The sequence below is a fragment of the Paroedura picta genome, chromosome 1, assembly GCF_049243985.1.
Source record: "Paroedura picta isolate Pp20150507F chromosome 1, Ppicta_v3.0, whole genome shotgun sequence".
NCBI lineage: Eukaryota > Metazoa > Chordata > Lepidosauria > Squamata > Gekkonidae > Paroedura > Paroedura picta.
This window is the reverse complement of record NC_135369.1, coordinates 174,151,411-174,171,739: the sequence shown is the minus strand read 5'-3', so window position 1 is coordinate 174,171,739 and position 20,329 is coordinate 174,151,411. Positions and strand designations below refer to the sequence as shown.

The 20,329-nt window shown below is 46.3% G+C and overlaps 1 protein-coding gene across 1 annotated transcript in view; it reads right to left on the bottom strand.

Moving 5' to 3' along the window:
- Positions 1–18,500, bottom strand: part of SLC23A1 (solute carrier family 23 member 1) — a 42,049-nt gene extending 23,549 nt beyond the window's left edge. Inside the window, exons 1-4 of the mRNA XM_077312621.1 lie at positions 18,267–18,500; positions 4,109–4,234; positions 1,597–1,754; positions 843–931 (exon numbers count right to left, since the gene is read on the bottom strand). Coding sequence (XP_077168736.1) covers positions 843–931; positions 1,597–1,754; positions 4,109–4,234; positions 18,267–18,302 — 409 coding nt within the window. The 5' untranslated portion in view covers positions 18,303–18,500. The remainder of the gene's footprint in view (positions 1–842; positions 932–1,596; positions 1,755–4,108; positions 4,235–18,266) is intronic.
- Between the last annotated feature and the right edge of the window lie 1,829 nt (positions 18,501–20,329).

The window sequence follows — 20,329 nt, the reverse complement described above, 5'->3', positions numbered from 1 at the left end:
TTTCTCGGAGCGAGCAGAAATCAATGCACCGGCGAGCCTTCGTTTACCCAGCGAGGCTTCCCCGGCTGCAGTCCCTCCCCAGAGCTGTTTTAAGTCACCAGGCACCACACAGCCCTGTTTGCCGGTTTATTTTCCCTTTATTTTTCCCTTTATTTTTGGCCGAAAATTGTCCAGATGTTTCCCTTAGCTGAAAAATTTTTTCACTTGTGGGAGCGTGGCAACGATGAAACGGCAGCTCAAACACCACAATGAATCAACGCAGATTCGTTGTAATGTGTTTTTTTTTTTAACCTGCCTTAAAGGGAAAGGGGCTTTTCAGGAGCATGATAAAGGCCGCCCATAGGCTGCTCGTTTGATTGATGGCCAGGGGCGGGACAAAGCTCAGCAATATCGCTTCCTGTCTAGCGATTTTTGCCGAGACCGGAAACCTGTGGGAAACAATAGAAACGCAACTGGATTCCACTACAAAGGCAGGTATGCATTACGACAAATTCCACTATTTAAAATGGCATTTTTTCGTTCTGCAACCAATTTGCAACATAGATCCTGGTGCAGAATGGCCCAGAGAGTTATACATCCAGAACTTGTCATTCAATTTTTGCTGGGAATTTCCATTTTTTGCAATAAAGAAGGACAGAAGGAGACTTTGAGACTTTTGACTTTTTATTATTCAGCCATTATATCGGACCTTGTCTGGTTCTTCACCACCTGGAGGCTGGCAATCCTAGCAAGGAGACCCCCACTGCTAGAAAAATCCCTGCTCCAGCCTGCCTCCTCTCTGTAAGTGACAGCAGACAGCAGAGTTGCATCACCCACCCTCTTACAGGATGAGCCTACCTTACCTTCTGGAGGGCATTTCCATTTTTCAAGAGCCAGGATAGATTTGGCAGGCACCAAGAAGGCTAACGCGCTGGCTTGAAACAGAGGAAGTCTGGATGGCCAAAAGAGAAAGAGCTTTATTAACTACTATTCACCACAAAAGTGATCTTTAGCCCCTGAATTATGACATCAGGTGGGTCACTGCTGGATGACCTTGGGCCAGTCCCGGTTCTCTCAGATCTGTTCTTGCAGGGCAGTTCTCGTAGGGTTCTCTCAGCCCCACCGGGTGTCTGCTGTGGGGAGAGGAAGGGAATGGTGCTTGTAAACCTCATTAGAACTACACTGAGGAGTGAAAGGTTGGGTATAGAAAACCAACTCTTCTTCTTCTTCTTCTTCTTCTACGGGGCCATGACCTGCTACAGAGCCAACATTCCCCACCCATTCTTGTGTTTTTTGAAGGGTCTGCTGCTTCTAGGCACAGGGAGAAGTGATGGGTTTATGCCTCCTGCCACAGCACATGTGCTGAGAGGAACAGGAGCACAGCAAAGCTAGGTCCCTCAACCGTGGAGAAGACCCCTCCAAGTCTGAGCTCCTTATCTTCTTCTGCAGGACAGTATACCTCCTGGCGCTCATCTTGTGTTTCCTTTCCCCCACTCTTGCAATGCAATCCAAGGCAGAGTTACACATTTTTAAGTCCTCGGGAGTCAGTGGAGTGTGAAATGCTTGAAGTCAACCAGGCTATTGTACTTTGCTCCCTTGAAGACCACAAAGGCCTACCTGATTCCGACTGTGGTCTGGATGAGAGTCGTGATTCCCACGCAGCTAAAGATGGTGCCGATGAGCTGGCTGATGGCATACTGGTCCTTTCCGACGCACAAAGACTCTGCCAGGAGGAAGGGAACTGCTATGGTGCCACTGAAACACGTCAAATAATGCTGGAGAGACAAAACAGCAAGTTCTCAGACGCATTCCCTAAACTAGTGGTTCTCAACCTGGGGGTTGGGACCCCTTTGGGGGTCAAACGGCCCTTTCATGGGGGTCGTGGCAGGGCAAGCAGCTTGGCCAGGGAGGGACCATCCACACAACAGCCTTGCGGGTAGATCGAGAGAGCGTTCGTCTGTCTGGAGCAGCGGAGAAGAGCGAGATGGGCATGGTGGGACAAGAGGCAGAACTTAACTGAGAAACCCCAGGGGAAAAAAATTATATACAATCCTGAACAATAGATCTTCATGCCATTGGTCAGTTTCGGTTTAATTTCTATGAAAGAACACTTGCATAATTTTATGGTTGGGAGTCACCACAGCATGAGGAACTGTATTAAAGGGTCGCCGCATGAGGAAGGTTGAGAACCACTGCCCTAAACTGAAATCACAAACTGAGACAGCGCAGAGGAGAACAACTGGAATGGTCTAGGACCTGGGGGAAGGTTGAGGGGACTGGGAATGTTCCGCCTGGAAAAGAGGAGGGAGAGCGGGGACAGGATGGCTCTCTTGAAGTATCTGAAAGGTTGTCACTTGGAGGAGGGCAGGGAGCAGTTCCTGTTGGGAGCAGAAGATAGGATCCACAGTAATGGCCTTAAACTACGTGTAGAACGATATTGTCTAGATATTAAGGGGAAAATATTTCACAGTCAGAGTTATTCAGCAGTGGAATCAGCCACTTAAGGCGGTGGTGAACTCCACCTCACCGTCGGTCTTCAAGCTGCAGCGGGACAAGTACTTTTCAAGGATGCTTGAGGTTGATCCTGCATTAAGGAGATGGCCTATAGGGTCCCCCAACTCTAGGATTCTATTATTCAAATAACGCAGAGAAGTTATTCCTCAGTAAAATTAGGTGCAGGCATTATAATGCCCCAACTTGAGGAGGATCGGGGAATCAAACCCAGCTCACCAGATTACAAGCCCCCACTCTTAACCACGGGACCAAGCACTAGGAAGGGACATCAGGGCCGTGATTCGGAGGCAGGCATCATCAAACCACCTCTGAACGTCTCTTGCCTGGCAGCCAGACAGGATCTCACCTGTCTGCGTTACAGACATGTGCCATAATGAGAAATATATAATAAGCCTCAATGACAGACCATCAGTAGAGCAAATAATTATTTCCACCCCCCAATCTAAGGTTTGAGGGTACAACCATACAAGAAATCAACTTGCCATGGTGTACATTGATCAGCTTTGTGCATGGATCTGCCACCATGGGTTTGGCGTAAAGCAACTGATCTGGTGGTGGCCTATCCCAAAAGAATTTAAATGTTTCATAATGGGCACTAATGGTTAGAGCCCCAATACCTATGTCCCATACGAAGTGCTGGGCAGGGAAAGTTCATAACACAGCATTTGGTACTACGAGATGCTACTGGGCTATTTATTCATTACAAAAACATAAATAGTTATGCCTTTCAATGTTTTCACGGGGGGGGGGAAGAGAGACAGAGAGAGAGACACACACACAGAGAGAGAGAGAGAGAGAGAGAGACAGAGGTGGTTTCCATAAGAAGATTAAAACAATATGTCAAACATAAAACAACGATAAAGACAAATATGACAGGGACCAAGAAAACAGCACTGTGCAAATTCAGTATACCAGGGTAGTTTTTTAAAATGCATTTAAAATTTTTAAATAAATCAAAGCCCAGGGGGGTACGGATGCCAACCTCAAGGTGAGACCTGGGGATCGCCTGGAATTATAACTCCTCTCCAGTTGACAGAGATCTGTTCCCAGGGAGAAAATGGATGCTTTGGAGGGTGGACGCTATGGCATTGTACCCTACTAAGGTCCTTGTCCCACCCTCTGTATCTCGAGGATTCCCCAACCTGAATTCTACCCACCCACATCGCTGTCCCCTGCCGATAGCTGGAATGAAGGGGTGGGGAGCCCAGCAACCTTAACAAGGGGAAAGTAAATAATGCGAGAAAGGCAAGCATGGTTACAGTGCTGTCCGAATCAGTTAATCCATTCTAAGCCCAGCATGGAGCCACAGTGCAAGGGATTACCCAGTCAGTTATCATCAGTCAGCAAACTTGATTATATCATTATTGTTAAGCAGTGCAATGTCTACAAGACGCACACAGGCCGTCTTCCAGTAAAAGAACCCCCTCTCCCTTTTCGACAATAGGGATGTTAGGAGAAGCATCAGGCAATGAAACCTGAACACTTGCAGAGAGCGCCTCTTGTCACAGTAACTACAGAAACGAGAACCACGAAGATTAGTTGGGCGGATCACACAGAGTCGCTTTGGCCTGACCCCAAAAGCCCAGATGCAGGCGGAGCACGTTCGGCTGGTTACCTGGAATCCCAGTAGGATGCAGAGATACCACGGCGGCACATCTTCAATCGAATAGATCATGTCAAACCCCTTCTGTTCCTGGGGTGTGGCGGCCGGCCCTGCATGATTCCCATCTGCTGCCTTTTGCTGAAAAAAAAGAAAGAAAGACGTTAGCACTGGGCTGATTCTGCACTTACTTTGTTTTTTTCCATTGTCGATCCTTCTGAATTCAGATCGATTTGAACTCGGGTCTTCCTCTATCTCCCCAATTGAAACTGAAAGTGTTCTGCATGTGATTGGCCAAGCACAGCAGGAGTCTCTTTTTTTATTTTCTTGATGGGCAGGGGGGAGGATGGGAGACAGCAGAGGAAGGGGGAATAAATCCAAGAGGCTAATTTCTGCTGAGAGAAGTTAGGGCTTCTGGAGCGCAGTCACTTTAAGGGAAGCCTTGCAACCAGGAACCAGGATGCCTTGGCCAATCAGGAAAGACTGCTTAGCTGAAGGAAGTTAATTCGCAAAAAGGAGCCTTCTACATTTATTCATGGCTCTAATAGCATTATATCATCTCCTCTGCAAATCCTGCTCTCCCTAGGCTCAAATCTATATCTCCTGGAATTTCTCAAATCAGAGTTGGCGAACCTAGATGACAACCTTACAAGTTACAAGCCAAGCTTTTACCCGGATAAAATTTATTTGAAGAAGAGTTGTTTTTATACCCTGCTTTTCACTGCCCAAGGGAGTCTCAAAGCAACTTACAATCACCTTCCCTTCCTCTCCCCACAAAAGACCACCTGGGAGGTAGGTGAGGTTGAGAGCGCTCTGAGAGAATTGTGACTAGCTCAAGGCCACCCAACAGATCTCATGTGTCTCAAAGCGACGTACAATCACCTTCCTCTCCCTACAATAGATACCCTGTGAGGGTAAGTGAGGCTGTGAGAGCTCTGAGAAACTGTGACTTTCCCAAGGCCACCCAGCAGACCTCATGAGTCTCTTCCACTTCCTACAACAATCAGCCTGTGAAATAGGTAAGGCTGAAAGAGCTCTGACAGGACTGCTCTGTGAGAACAGCACTATCATGGCTGTGATGAGCCCAAGGTCACCCAGCTGACTGCATGTGGAGGCAGAGCGTCCTAGCTCCCCAGATTAAAAGATACCACTCCTAACCACTACACTATGCTGACATTTCCCTTTCAAGGGAGGAGAACTATGAGGGGAGAACTTAAGACTAAATAAACACTCTATATAGCATCCTTACCCCCACCATCAGTACTGTGGGTAGCTTTAAAGGAGCAGGCCTACACAAAAGAGGCTTCACTTGGGTCTTGTGCTCTGGTGTTCAGGTTGAACCTTTATCAGTAAATATCCTCTCTCCATTGTAAGCAGTAAAGGGACCTGTTATTGAAGTTACCACCATCTCCGGCATGTTGGCTGGACTGAAGGGTGAACGGGCAGCAGTACAAGTGTGGCCACCCACTTCTCCCTCACATCTCTGAGGATACTAGGTAGGGATGCCAGCCTCTAGGGGTGACCTGGGAATCGCCTGAGATAGTAGCTCAGCTCCAGACTACAGAGATCAGTTTTGCTGGAGAAAATGGATGCATTGGAAGGTGTAGAATTGTACCCCTTTGAGGTCCCTGTCCAGGTGTTCTGCAAGTTGGATCTGGCTACCCAACTCCCCCCATTCTGCTCTAGTGGGCAAGGGGGACCCAGGTCCCACCTGGAGGCTGGCATCATTCATATGTGGATCAGAAAGCTGGTGGAAAAGGGACGACAGCCCAGATTGGATCTGGCCCCCGTGGAGAGTCAGATTCTGGGCTGTTTTTCCTCCTCTCCCTCCGACGGCTACGGCAGCAGGAGCTGGAGAGAGTAGGACCTGAATCCAGGCCCAGTGGTGGGGAGCCAGGCCTGGATGAAACTTTGAGGCCTACTGCAGCGGCTAAGCCAGGCCAGGTGTTAGTCCGAGAAAACAGACGTCTAGTTTGTCAGAACGATAGCCCACGTTCCGTTAATTGATGCACAGATATGCTTTCTCTGTGACTGTTGCTAGGGATCCCAGCTCTGGGTTGGGAAATATCTGGAGACTTTGGGGGTGAAACTCGGAGTGGGCGGGGCTTGGAGTCTAATGCTAAGGAGTTCACCCTCCAAAGCAGTCATTTTCTCCAGGGGAACTGATTTCTGTCGTCTGGAGACAAACTGTAAAACCAGGGGATCTACAGGTCCTGCTGGGGACTGGCATCCCTAGCCCTGGGGATCCCCTGCATACCTCATCTCCAGGCGACATAGATCAGTTTGGAAGAACATGGCTCCTACATGTTGGTTACTACAAAGCAGGACAGACTGTTTATTTGGTGATGTATATCTGGAAGGGGGGTATTTTTACTCATTACCTCTGCCAAAAGGACGTACAACAGTGAGAATTAGGTTTGCCAGCCTCCAGGTGGCAGCTGGTGATCTCCCAGAATTACAACTGAACTCCAGACAATGGAAGTCTGTTCCCATGGAGAAAATGATTGCCTTGGAAGATGGACTCTATGGCTTCACAGCCCTCTGAGGTCCCTCTGTGGGAATTATAATTAGCAAGTACTTTGATGAAGTCAGCCTTGAAGGATTGTTGTTAAGCTGTTTCAGCTGTAACTGTGTGCTTACTAGTGGTTTCAAGTGGTCATTGGTGCAGTTGCAAGGAATTCTGAGCCATGTGCTCTGGGGATTCCTTTGTTTAAGTTGGGCTCCTGCCCATTTCCTCTTTCTTCAGGAAGAGCAGATCTGTGTGTGTCCTTTGTGGAAGCAACAGCTGTCTTTCCTTAGACTTAGCTCCATCGGCGGATATGCGGCATGTAGTCTGCCTGCAGCCTAACCACCAAGGCTTGCAATGTGCTACTTTTGTAACTACTATTTAAGCTTTTCTGCTTATATATGTTTGCAAATATTCTTTACCAGTAAAGGTTATTCTCTGACCGATTCCACACGGAGGCATAAAACTTGCACCTCCTGAAAGCCGCACGTTTGCAAGATTCCTGACGGGAGACCCCTTCCCCCGTTTTCCCTCCGTCGCGTTACTGCTTTTTGCCAGTCAAGGAGATGGCAAGCGAGAAAAACCCGAACTTCTCCCCCCCCCTGCTCCTCAGCTTGTCAATCACCACAAGTTACCAATCCCTGCACAGCAGTTGTTTCAGAGACTCAAACTTCCATCCCTCCCCTGAGCCCCAAAATTAATTGTTTTTTTTTTAAAGTGCATGTCTGCATTGCTATGGGGAAATACTACAACCTCAGAGCATTTTTTTTTTAAAACGTACACTTCCGTATTGCTGCGGGATCACACCATAACAATAAAACATTCCCTCCTTAGATCTTTTGTTAGGATTCTTGGTGTGATGGTCTCCATGTTCATGTAGATTTGTGATAGGCTGGCCATGGTCACTGGACACCGATGAGTGATTGTGTGTTCACAGTATAGTTTTGAGACAAAGAGCATGGGTGCCAAGCTGATGGGGGGGGGGCTGCTTCATCACACACACATCATTTCCCCCTTCATACCGCACCATCTCACAGGGTGCCTGTTATGGGGAGAGGATGGGAAGGCAATTGTAAGCACCTTTGAGACTCCTTTGGATAGTGAAAATCGCGGTATAAAACCCCCAGTTGTTCTTCTTCCATTGTATTTATGTAACAGTAATCATGACTGATATCCATTGACAGTGTTTCAAAGTTCCTGGATAGGAATCCCAAAAGGAAGGAAGCTTCCGTGTGCACAACTGCAGGTGAGCGTCTTTTGAAGCTATGGAACAAGCTGTAAAGCTGGCTGAGTTTTCAGGGGGACATGGACATTTTAGGGGAAATTCTAGAAGCTGATGCTTTGGGAAAATCCCCATGCTGTCCTGTAATCCTATCAGATGTCTGTGATACAAGCACGGTGGCTAGCAGCATCTCCCTCATAGGGTTGCCAACCTCCAGGTGTGGGCTGGCAATCTCCTGCTGTTGCCACGGATCTCCAGGCAGCAGAAATGAGTTCACCTGGAGAAAAATCTTTGCAAGGAGGACTCCACGGTAACATTGAAGTTCCTTCTCTCTCCAAGCCCTCCCCTCGGGTTCCAGCCCCCAAAATCTCCAAGTATTTCCCAACCTGGCGTTAGCAACTCTGTCCACACCCAGACAGAGAGACCGCCAGAAAGTTCTGTAAATCAGGCGGTAGTTTTCGGGAGTGAAGATTTCAACAAATATGGCATGATCAAGCAGCAGGTAATGTCGACCCTGCTAAAATTGCCTGACCTGACAGGGGTGGTAGCTGGCAGAGAGACTTCCAAAACGGATCCTCCCAACATTCTTTAGATGGTTTCCCTCTGCGACTCCCAGAAGTCTTTGAAAGGGCAGCGTGAGCTTGAACATCGAAGGGCGAGTGGCTGGGAGGGATTTAGGAGGCAAAACTAGAAGAGTTGTTTTTTCTGCCCTGATTTTCACTCCCCAACGAAGTTTCAAAGCAGCCTACAGTCGCCTTCCCTTCCTCTACCCACAACAGACACCCTGTGAGGGAGGTGGAGATGAGAGAGCTCTGGCAAGGCTGCTCTGTGAGAACAGCACTATCAGGACTGTGACTAGGCCAAGGTCGCCCAGCTTGCGGAGGGGAAATCAAACCCGGCTCGCCAGATTAGAGGCTACTGCTCTTAACCACCACACCAAGCAACTAGGCTTATGGTCCCGCTATGTTAAACATTATGCTGAATCTTTGATGGACTGAAGAACCACCATGCTTTGCTTGGCTGTTGTTCAGGGGATACAGAAATCTAGCAGCCACCATGTGCAAAGCTCCCTTTGATCGCGTATGTTCAAAGGGACTCTCATGTAATATCAGGGCTCTCTCAGCCTCACCTCCCTCACAGGGTGTCTGTTGCGGGGAGAGGAAAACGAAGATGACTGTAAGCCGCTTTGAGACTCCTTCGGGTAGAGAAAAGCGGCATATAAGAACCAAGTCTTCTTCCTCTTCAGTGATATCAGGGCTCTCTCTGCCTCACCTCCCTCACAGGGTATCTTTTGTGGGGAGAGGGAAGGGAAAGTGACTGTAAGCCACTTTGAGACTCCTTCGGGTAGAGAAAAGCGGCATAGAAGAACCAACTCTTCTTCTTCTTCTTCTTCTTCTTCTTCTTCTTCTTCTTCTTCTTCTTCTTCTTCTTCTTAAGCAGTGTGTTTCTTTACCAACCATGGGAAAGCTGTGGGTTGGATCCCCTGCTAGCATTTCCATGGGCAACAGAGGGAGGAGGGTCCTCTTTAGAACACTAAAAGTGAGATGCCAACAACATCTACGGACCCTCCCCAAGAAAACAGCCCCTAGAGACATCCAGCCTGGAAAACATCTGTATATAATGCCAATCTTTGTGTGGCAGGACAACAAATAGACGCTGCTATTGTTTCTAATTGCTACTAACCTGTTAATTTTGATACTGTTAATGATTAACATTTTATTATGTTGATTATATGTTGATGTTATGCTGACTGTATTGTGTGCACTACCCTGAGAAGAGGCTGGGTTTTGTTGTTGTTGCTGCATCAGCTCCAGGCTTTGGGGCTGTGGGCATTGCCCCTCCAGTGACTAAGCGGGTTGTTTTACTTGAACTAAAATTTGATTTGGAAACTAGGATTTTTAAAATCATAGAGTTGGAAGGAATCTCCAGGGTCATCTAAGTCCAACCCTCTGCAGAATGCAGGAGATTCAAAACTACCTGTCCACCCACAGTGACCCCAATTCCATGCCCAGGTGATGCTCCCCCCCCCCCAAAAAAAAAACCAGAATCCTTGGCCAGACTGACCTGGGGGAAATTCACCTCCCGACCTTAAAGTGGAGATTAGCACTTCCCTGGGCATGCAAGAAAGGGCCACAAGAGCTAAACACCGACACAGTCCCTTCTGCCCACCCACTCACCATCTGCCTAAATTCACAGAATCAGCATTTCTGTCGGGTGGCTACGTAGCCTCTGTATAAAAAACTTCCGAAGAAGGAGAACCCACCACCTCCCGAGGAAGCTTATTCCATTGATGAACCACTCTGTCCGGAATTAATTTCATCCCATTGGTTCTGGTCCGACCCTCCAACTGTATTACTAAACTAACTGTATGCATCTATCTATCTATCTATCTATCTATCTATCTATCTATCTATCTATCTATCTATCTATCTATCTATCTATCTATCTGTCTGTCTGTCTGTCTGTCTGTCTATCTATCTATCTATCTATCTATCTATCTATCTATCTATCCATCTATCCATCTATCCATCTATCATCTATCCATCTATCCATCTATCCATCTATCCATCTATCCATCTATCCATCTATATCTATCTATCTATCTATCTATCTATCTATCTATCTATCTATCTATCTATCTATCTATCTATCTATCTATCATCTATCTATCATCTATCTATCTATCTATCTATCTATCTATCTATCTATCTATCTATCTATCTATCTATCATCTATCTATCTATCTACCTACCTACCTACCTACCTACCTACCTATCATCTATCTATCTATCTATCTATCTATCTATCTATCTATCTATCTATCTATCTATCTATCTACCTACCTACCTACCTACCTACCTACCTATCATCTATCTATCTATCTATCTATCTATCTATCTATCTATCTATCTATCTATCTATCTATCTATCTATCTATCTATCTATCTATCTATCTATCTATCTATCTATCTATCTATCTATCTATCTGTCTGTCTGTCTGTCTGTCTGTCTGTCTGTCTGTCTGTCTATCTATCTATCTATCTATCTATCTATCTATCTATCTATCTATCCATCTATCCATCTATCCATCTATCATCTATCCATCTATCCATCTATCCATCTATCCATCTATCCATCTATCCATCTATATCTATCTATCTATCTATCTATCTATCTATCTATCTATCTATCTATCTATCTATCTATCTATCTATCTATCATCTATCTATCATCTATCTATCTATCTATCTATCTATCTATCTATCTATCTATCTATCTATCTATCTATCTATCATCTATCTATCTATCTACCTACCTACCTACCTACCTACCTACCTATCATCTATCTATCTATCTATCTATCTATCTATCTATCTATCTATCTATCTATCTATCTATCTATCTATCTATCTATCTATCTATCTATCTATCTATCTATCTATCTATCTATCATCTATCTATCTATCTATCTATCTATCTATCTATCTATCTATCTATCTATCTATCTATCTATCTATCTATCTATCTATCTATCATCATGTTTCAGTTTTTAATTAATATCCCGCCGCTCCCAGCAAGCTGGCTTGCGGTGAGTAACAATAAAAGCACCAATAGAACATGAAATATTATTCCATTAAAACACCCATTTAGAAACCCTAGGGTGGTGACAATTCCAAATCCCATAGCGTTAGCTATCATCCAGTCTCAGATGCCAACCCCGTCACTCACAGCGGTTGGTACTCTCCAATTCTAGATCTTTCTTTCTCATCTGTCAGGGGGTGCCAGATCTTCCTGGGCTGGCCTCAACCATAGACCCGGTGGAAGAGCTCCATGTTACAGGCCCTGTGGAATGTCTAAAGCTCCTGCTGGGCCCTCAGCTCGTCCGGGAGCTCATTCCACCGGGTCGGGGCCAGGACTGAAAAAGCCCTGGCCCACGTTGAGGCCAGCCAAACTTCCCTAAGGCCCAGAATCACCATCAGGTTACTACCTGCAGAGCACAAAGCCCTTGCGGGGGGCATAGGGTGATAGGCAGTCTCTCAGGTATGTGGGTCCCAGACTGCCAAGGATCTTGAAGGTTAAAACCAAAACTTTGAACCAGATCCAGGCCACAACTGGCAAAAAATGCAGCTGTCTCAGCAAAGGCTGAATATGGGCCCTCCAAGGTGTTCCAGTTAGGACCCCCACAGCTGCATTCTGCACCAGCTGCAATTTCCAGGTCAGGGGCAAGGGCAGGCCCACATAGAGTGAGTTACAGAAGTCAATTCTTGAGGTGACCGTCACATGGATCCCCGTGGTCAGGTGCTTGGGAGACAGGTAGGGTGCTAGTAGCCTTGCCTGGAAAAGGTAGTAAAATGCCTGGCAGGCTACCTTAGTGACTTGTGCCTCCATGAATAGTGAAATGTCCATAGTCACTCCAAAATTCCTGGCCTGGGGCGCGGTGGTCAGCTGCATCCCAGCCAGGATAAGCAAACATGCTCCCTGTCCTGCTTCCTTCCTACCCAACCACAGGACCTCCGTCTTGGAGGGGTTGTGTTTCAGCCGACTCTGCTCTAACCATCTAGCAACAGCTTCGAAACATCTAGATCCGAGGAGGATCCTATCCATCCATCCATCCATGAGGAGATCAAGCTGATGACAACCCAGCCCGAAACTCTGTACCAGCTGGGCTAGAGAGTGTATAAAGATGTTAAACAAAGTGGGGGAGAGCTGGTTCCTCCAAGTATGCCGGGAGCTGGTCTGTGGCCGCCCTTTCAACCACCTTACCCAGAAACACCAAATGCGAGACTGGGCAGTAGCTGGCTGGGTCCCTCGGATCCAGCGATGGTTTCTTAAGGAGAGGGCAAACCACTGCCTCATTCAGCTGCTCCGGGAACTCTCCATTAGGCAGGGAGAGATTAATAATATCCCAGAGATGGCCTCCTATCCACTGGCCACCCCCTTTGAGTAGCCAAGACAGGCAGGGATCCAAGAGGCAAGGGGTAGCCCTCACCGCCCCGAGCAACTTGTCCACTTTGGTTAATGAAAGCCACCTGAAGCCATCAAACGGCCCCTCTGAAGGCATCCAACAGGCCTCCAGTTCCCTATCTGTATCAACCGTGGTGGGAAGATTATGGTGGAGTGAAAAGACTTTATCCACGAAAAAACTCAGTAATGCCTCACAGCTGAGGTCCAATTTACTAATATTGAGGGCGTTAAGTGTCTGAACTACCCTAAAAAAAATTTGCTGGCCAGGAGAAAGGCTGCCATAGAGGCTTAAGACCTCTGGTCAAAGGAGCTCATTGTGAATAAGGGACTGATAATGCCATCTGGATGAGACATTTTCAAAGCTCTTTCCCGTATCAACATCACCTTTTCTCCTCCACCTCCTCCTCCCTCCACAGCCTCCATGTTCTCCTCTGCCTCACCTGAGGCCTGTCTGAGGGTCACAGAAGAACCGTAATCGCTATGGCATTGCGTTGCAGCGTTCATGGTATTTATTTGATTTATTATCTAGCGCATTTACAGAAAAACATAATCCACCTTGTGCCTCAGCAAGAAAGAGGACTATGAAGGAGGCAAGGAAATAAATCAATAGTTCTCAACATTCCTAATGCCCCGATCCTTTAATACAGTTCCTCATGTTGTGGTGACCCTGAACCATGAAACTGTGCAAGTTTTCTTTCACAGAAATTAAACCGAAACTGACCAAAGGCATGAAGAACCATGGTTCGTGATCGTATATAAATTGGTTATAAATCATATATAAATTGGTGGGCACCTGCAGGAGGAGCGGCTACAGAGGCAGCGCCCCCCTCCCCGGCCAAGCTACTCGGCCTGCCACAACCCCTGAGAAAGGGTCATTCGACCCCCAAAGGATGAGAACCACTGAAATAAATCAAATAAAACCCTCTGTAAATGGCCATAGATGGAGGGATGGGGCCATGTAGATCTCCATTCCAGAACAGATACTGCATTGCCTGAGCAAATTACTTTTATTTGCAATGGCAGTCCATGCAAAACAGAGAATCCCTTGCCACATTGATGTCGCCAAAGGGAATGCAGTCTCTTCTCAGTCAATGCGGGGATGGTAATGCTGCAAACCTGCTTGCATCATCGAAAACTGGTTGCAACAAACTCCTCACATGTGGATGCCGTGCCAGATACGGATCAAAGAAGCAGTGTTCCAGGAAAGAGAAACAGGAGGGCACCACAGCATGCAAACAGAGAACGAATGAAGATACATGCTGGAGGAGTGACGTGATCACCTCTTACATTAAAATGATTTCCACTCTTTTCTGGTCACAACAAAGGCTCCCTGTCTGAGGCAACAAGCCCCGCCCCCGCTGGGTTGCATCCTGTTATTTTTACTGAACTATGACTGGATAACCTATGCAAAAGATTTGCGTTCTATTCCATAAGCAATACATATCAATGTTGCTTTTCTTACTGGTTGGTCTATGACCGTAAATAAAAACAGATTGATCATATCTATGTTGCAAAATTAGTCCCTTGAAAAGTGCTTTTCAATATTGTTTTGTTCTCTACACACACACACAGACACACAAATCACAGCATAAGTATGACAAAATAACTGAGCTCAGAAAACAAACTGTCCTGAAGGAGACCGAGTTAAACTAAGTAGAAAATTGGTGATCCACTTTCCACCCCCCACCGCCAGTTATTGTGGGGTTTTATATAGTTTTACTTTTAAAGTGGGGGTTTTATGACTGTAGCCTGCCGCGAGACGGTTTCCGATAGCAGCAGGAAGCAAATCCAAATAATAAATAAACACCTCCCATGTTCGTTCAGGAAATTTGTCTGGGGAGGCCTTGCCTCGCATAATAAAACACGAAGGCTTTGTAAACAGCCCTTTTGAATCCTGCAGATTCGCATTAGGTAGGGAAATGATGCTCAATCACTCTTCACCCAACACGCTTCCTATGTTCTTTCAGACTACTACTGAGGAAGGAGGGGAGGAGGAGCAGGAGGAGGAGACTGTGATGTGGCGCAGTGAGGAGAAGAGGAGATAAATCCCAGAAGCATTTCCTTCTGACTAGTAGTAATAGCCCCTCCCCCTGGCCTATTTCACAATACTGTCCAATAGAATTTGGGGTGAAAGTGGTTTGCTACCGTCTGGTAGAAAACTCTGGCCAGAAAAGGGTCAAAGCGGTGCCTCCCATCTTCAGTTTAAGAAAGACACTGCTGGTAAGAAATGTAAGTTCCAGAGGGCCTGCGAAATGGCGCTTTTCCACCAAGCATTTGGTTGAGGCTGGGTTGTACCTCAATTATCCATCTGCGCCCCCTGCCTACCATACTGTTGAATGGGTGCCCCCTCTTCAGACCAGGCCTCTCTGATATATATTCTAATGCAGGGGTAGTCAAACTGCGGCCCTCCAGATGTCCATGGACTACAATTCCCAGGAGCCCCTGCCAGCAAACGCTGGCAGGGGCTCCTGGGAAATGTAGTCCATGGACATCTGGAGGGCTGCAGTTTCTACCCCTGTTCTAATGTGTTACTTGGCCCATTGGCATGTTTTGTCCAGAACAAAGTGGGACAGCAGAAGCGAGTGATACTGGTTTAAAACTAATTTCAGAATTTGATCCAGGCCTTTGATGTTTATTGTGACTTTTATTTTTACTGATGCACCCTGGTCTAAGACCAATTTTGGAGAGGGGTGGGTTAAAAATCTCAAAAATAAATAAATACATTGCTTCTAACCACAAATAGAAGCCGATATTGTTTTCCTCTACATCTCGAGTCCTGTAATGTTTTTCCAGCAGGGAGTCCCCTCACCCTGTACATCCCTCTGGATGTGTTCATGATGGACCACGCAGAAGAAGGCATTTGCCCCCCCCCACCTCGGACACTATTATATCACCCCTCTGGGTGGGTGGGAGAGTCTGTCCTGTGAGCAAAGAGGTTTTCTGGAGAAATGAGCTGCTGGTTCTAGCAGGCCATCAAATGAAGATGCGAGGAGATGTGCTGAAGGGGACAGGGCCAAACGGAAGACTACTCGGGACACAGATAAACCATAGAGTTACCAGAGTTGGGCCTTTGGCTTGAGTGACGGTCCTTTGGATTGGCTCACGCTGGGAGGGCTCTGACCTGGAGCATGAAGTCAGTGCAAAGCTGAGTTTCCAGCAGGTTTCCAAGGAGGTCTAAAGCAAAGCAGGGTCAGCCTTGGGGGGACAGGGCCCGGGGAAGGGCAACACACCAGATTTCAAGGAGATGTCAATATTTCCATGATAAAAACACTGTTGTTGTTGTTGTTGTTTTTCCCATGGCTGTCCACAGGACTGATGTCATGAGGCCACACGTCAAATAGGCTGTGAATTTTGAATGACGCAGAATAACTGGGTCACCTGCCTGATATCAGACCAATCTGGCTTTTAAACGTAGCGTTAGAAATCATCTTAATTCGCCTTCTCCTGATTCTTCACCCTTCCCTTCCTTCTTCATTTCCCCTCTGAGAAGAGGGAGGGAAGAGTGAAGAAACAATCCAGAGCCTTTACTGAGGAGTAACTTACATGGAGAATTTGAAACCACAAGGGCTGTGTTTAAAAGGGAGATGAAATGTGTTTTGTTTGAGCGTGCGTATATAGCAATTGGTTTCAGGCTGATTGCTTAAAAACAGTGGCTGTCTGGGAAGACATGCATGACACACCCCCTCCTAAAACAGGATAGCAGTGTAAGCAAATCTAAGTGACCGACTGCCAGACCAAAGGCCAAACTCAAATAACTATTATTCATGCTGCAGGCTCTCTTTCATACTCACTTAAGGATATAGGAACATTTAAAAAATATACAATAATGGACTGGGAAATTTAGGGATGCCAGTGCCCGGGGGGAACTTGGGATCCCCTGGTTTTACAGCTCATCTCCAGCCAGCAGAGATCAGGGTGTAGTCTGCACGGGGCTTTTTACCCACTTCCAGTCCGAATAAATCTCTGCCGTCTACACTGAATTTGATTTCCATATTTATTTCAGGTGCCTTAAATTTTCCCTCAGCAACATTATTTCCCTCGTGATATCCTGGAGTGGATATAAGCCTCGATATTTCAAAAACCGCCAGGAGTAAATGTGCAGATTTTTGCTTTTTTCAAATTAACTCACTGCTCCATGCCTCAGAGCAAAGCAGTCTTCCCTGATTGGCCAGTTCAAAGACTTCCTGGTTCCCGGTTGCAAGGCTTCCCTTAAAGTGACTGTGCCTCAGAATCCCTAAATTCTCTCAGCAGAGATTTGCCTCTTGTTATTCCCTCCCCCTCTGCTATCTCTAATCCTCTCCCCCCCCCCTTCATTCAAGACAAGAAAGAAAGAGACTCCTGCTGCACTTGGCTCCCTTCCCCATTATGAACTTCCCCAATCAAGTGCAGAACACTTTATGTTTAAATTAGGGGGGGGATGGTAAATAGAGGAAGACCCGAGTTCAAATCAATCTGAATTCAGCCAGATCCACAACGGAAAAAACAAAGTAATTGCAGAATCAGCCCAGGTTGGACTCTATAGCATTATACTCTATTGAGGTTTTTACCTGTCCCAAATCCCACCGACGCCCAGCTCGACCCCCAAAGTCTCCAGGTATTTCCCAGCCCAGAGCTGGCAGCCCTATCAGGAAACCAGATACCGAGACTCAAATGTGCTGAAACTCACTGGGATTGACCTTGGCCTACTCATTTTCTTACAGCCTCACAGGGCAGTTGTGAGGAGAAAATGGAAGGTGGGACACCAAAGTAGGCAAGCCCTGAGCTCTTTGGAGGAACAGCAGGATAAAAACATGGAGTAAGTCAATAAGGTGATACAGTGAAACAATAAGGTGATCCTAATGAATAACATTAATCAAGTTATAATGCAATACTATACTATAATACACTGTAATATAATTGCAGTAACAGAGTACAGAAACGAAATAAATATGAATATGCAGAAAGATGTCCACTTAAAACTTTCGAGACATAATGTCAGTACAGTTTCCAGGTTTCCAAGGGATGTCCTTTATTTTTAGGAAATATTTCTCATTCTCGGAAGCTCATGTTTCCCAGGAAATCACAGAGGCAGAAAACATTTTGAGAACAACTGTGCGACACACTCTGTATCTCCAAGGTATACTTTACTTTTAATCTTAGATTTAAATGGGTAGCCGTGTTGGTCTGAAGTAGCACAATAAAATCAGAGTCCAGTGGCACCTTTAAGACCAACAAAGATTTATTCAAGGAGTGAGCTTTCGAGTGCAAGCACCCTTCGTCAGATTATGATCTTCTTACATGACAGGGAATATATAGCAAAAATTAATCTTGTTCTCGTAAACCTTAACGATTAAAACCCAATATATATATTTTTTCTTCAGTTTTTAAAACTCTCTGCTCTTTTTCTCTGCAACAACTGGCCCAAATTCCCTCCCACCGCCTTTGTCTTAAGCAAGAAAACAGACATAGATAGAGGCCATAATGAAAAACAGCGTGTTTACCTTGATCGGCCCAGGAGCTCCGGACCTGCTCCCCATTGCCGTGCAAAGGAGGACTGAGCTCTTTAAGAAAAGGGAAATTATTTGACAGCAGACCTACTTATCATCTTGGCAAGGACTTTAATCAACATACCAAAGATGGTTTGTCAATCTATAACCAGTGATTGCTGACCGGGAAATGAATTGTCTTGGCTTGGAAAGTTCACACATTAATCCTTATTCATTAAGCCTTATTATGTGGGTGAAGCTCATCCTACCCCCTCACTTCCCATCATGCCAGCTTTTTTACAGCTCTCTTGGATAAACATTACTAGAGCAAGAGTTATTGTGTAACTGACTGGCTAGGTGATAGTTTAAACACTCATTCAACTTGGTGATGTATAAGGCAGCTCCGACATGTATCGGCATGTTGGAAGCCGCACAAATGGAAATTGATCAGCCAACGCAGCTCTGATAGACGGAGAGGTGGCAACGGTCCAGTTTGACTCATGTTTCGTACTCTTCCTCAGTGCTCCCGCCTGACGCCGGGACCATAGCCAGCTTTCTCCTGTGAGGCAGCATTTGACAGATCATCTAGAAGTTTGGAGGCGGGACCTGAAGAGTTTGGGGAGGGATGGCAGCTCAGCAGGGGAGCAATGCCAGAATGTCCACCCTCCATTGCTGCGGTCTTCAGGGGAACTGATATTTGGGAGTCTGGAGATGAGTTGGAATACCAGGAGATCCCCAGGCCCCACCCGGAGGAGAAACAAACCAAGAATGGAACACACTGAGTGTAGGCTTCCAATTCTGATGAGATAAGGACTGTTTGTTTATTCAAAACAACGACTGGAATGGCTGAAAACCACACGAGTTAAGTTGGTCTTTTGATGGATTTCCTCAGCAGCCAATCTCTGCCTTTGGGTTTACAAAATTTAGATGAAATGTATATGGCCAGCTGAAGACTAAGAAAACAAAGTGTAAGCTTATATCACATTTAAAGGCAATCTGAATAACGTTTTTTTTAAAAAGAATTACCAAAACAAAGTTTCATGAAGAATATGCAAACCCAATGGATTATTTATTACAGTCAAAAAGAGGGAACAAATTAAATCGCATATTATACAGAGAGAGACTTATCCCAAAATACGACACTAAAGATAAATCCTGCAGTTATTTTATGGGGGAACTGGCCAACAAAAAGAACACCATCTAGAATGAATGAATGAATTAATTAATTAATTAATGTAAAGTGACTTTCAGTATATCCAAAATACAAACTCTGACCATAGATGGATATACCCTAAGAGTTAATTAGTTAATTAAATAAAAGTAGTATCAGCCTGACTCTCACAGGTATGTGGAATACATACCTGCTCTGGGGCTCCTTGCCCCCCCCTCCTGTCGGACAGACAGACAGACACACATACACATGCAGACTCCTTTCCCCCCACTTTCCCCTACCCTCTCCCTCCTTCCTTCTTGTTTCCACAACCTCCTCCCTGGTCCCTCCCCCCTCCCCCTGCCCCAGACACACACACACACACACACACACACACACAAGCACAGTCAGACTCCTTCCTTCTTCCCCCCTCCCTCCATACCTCTTGTGGCAGGAGGACCTCAGCTTCCTCCAGCTTTGTGGGCACCACCCCAGCCTACGGAGGCTGCATGGGTGGTGCCCATGACCCCTGGTGGCTTTGCAGGTGCTGCCTCGGCCTGCAGAGGTTGCACAGGTGGCGTCCAGCCACCTCGCAGCCTCTTCTGTTGCACTCTCTGGGGCGTGCACCAGGGGGCGCACCAGAAGATGTGTTCCACATCAATAAATTAAAGGTAAAGGTAAAGGTATCCCCTGTGCAAGCACCGAGTCATGTCTGACCCTTGGGGTGACGCCCTCTAGCGTTTTCATGGCAGACTCAATACGGGGTGGTTTGCCAGTGCCTTCCCCAGTCATTACCGTTTACCCCCCAGCAGCAAGCTGGGTACTCATTTTACCGACCTCGGAAGGATGGAAGGCTGAGTCAACCTTAAGCCGGCTGCTGGGATTGAACTCCCAGCCTCATGGGCAAAGCTTTCAGACGGCTGCCTTA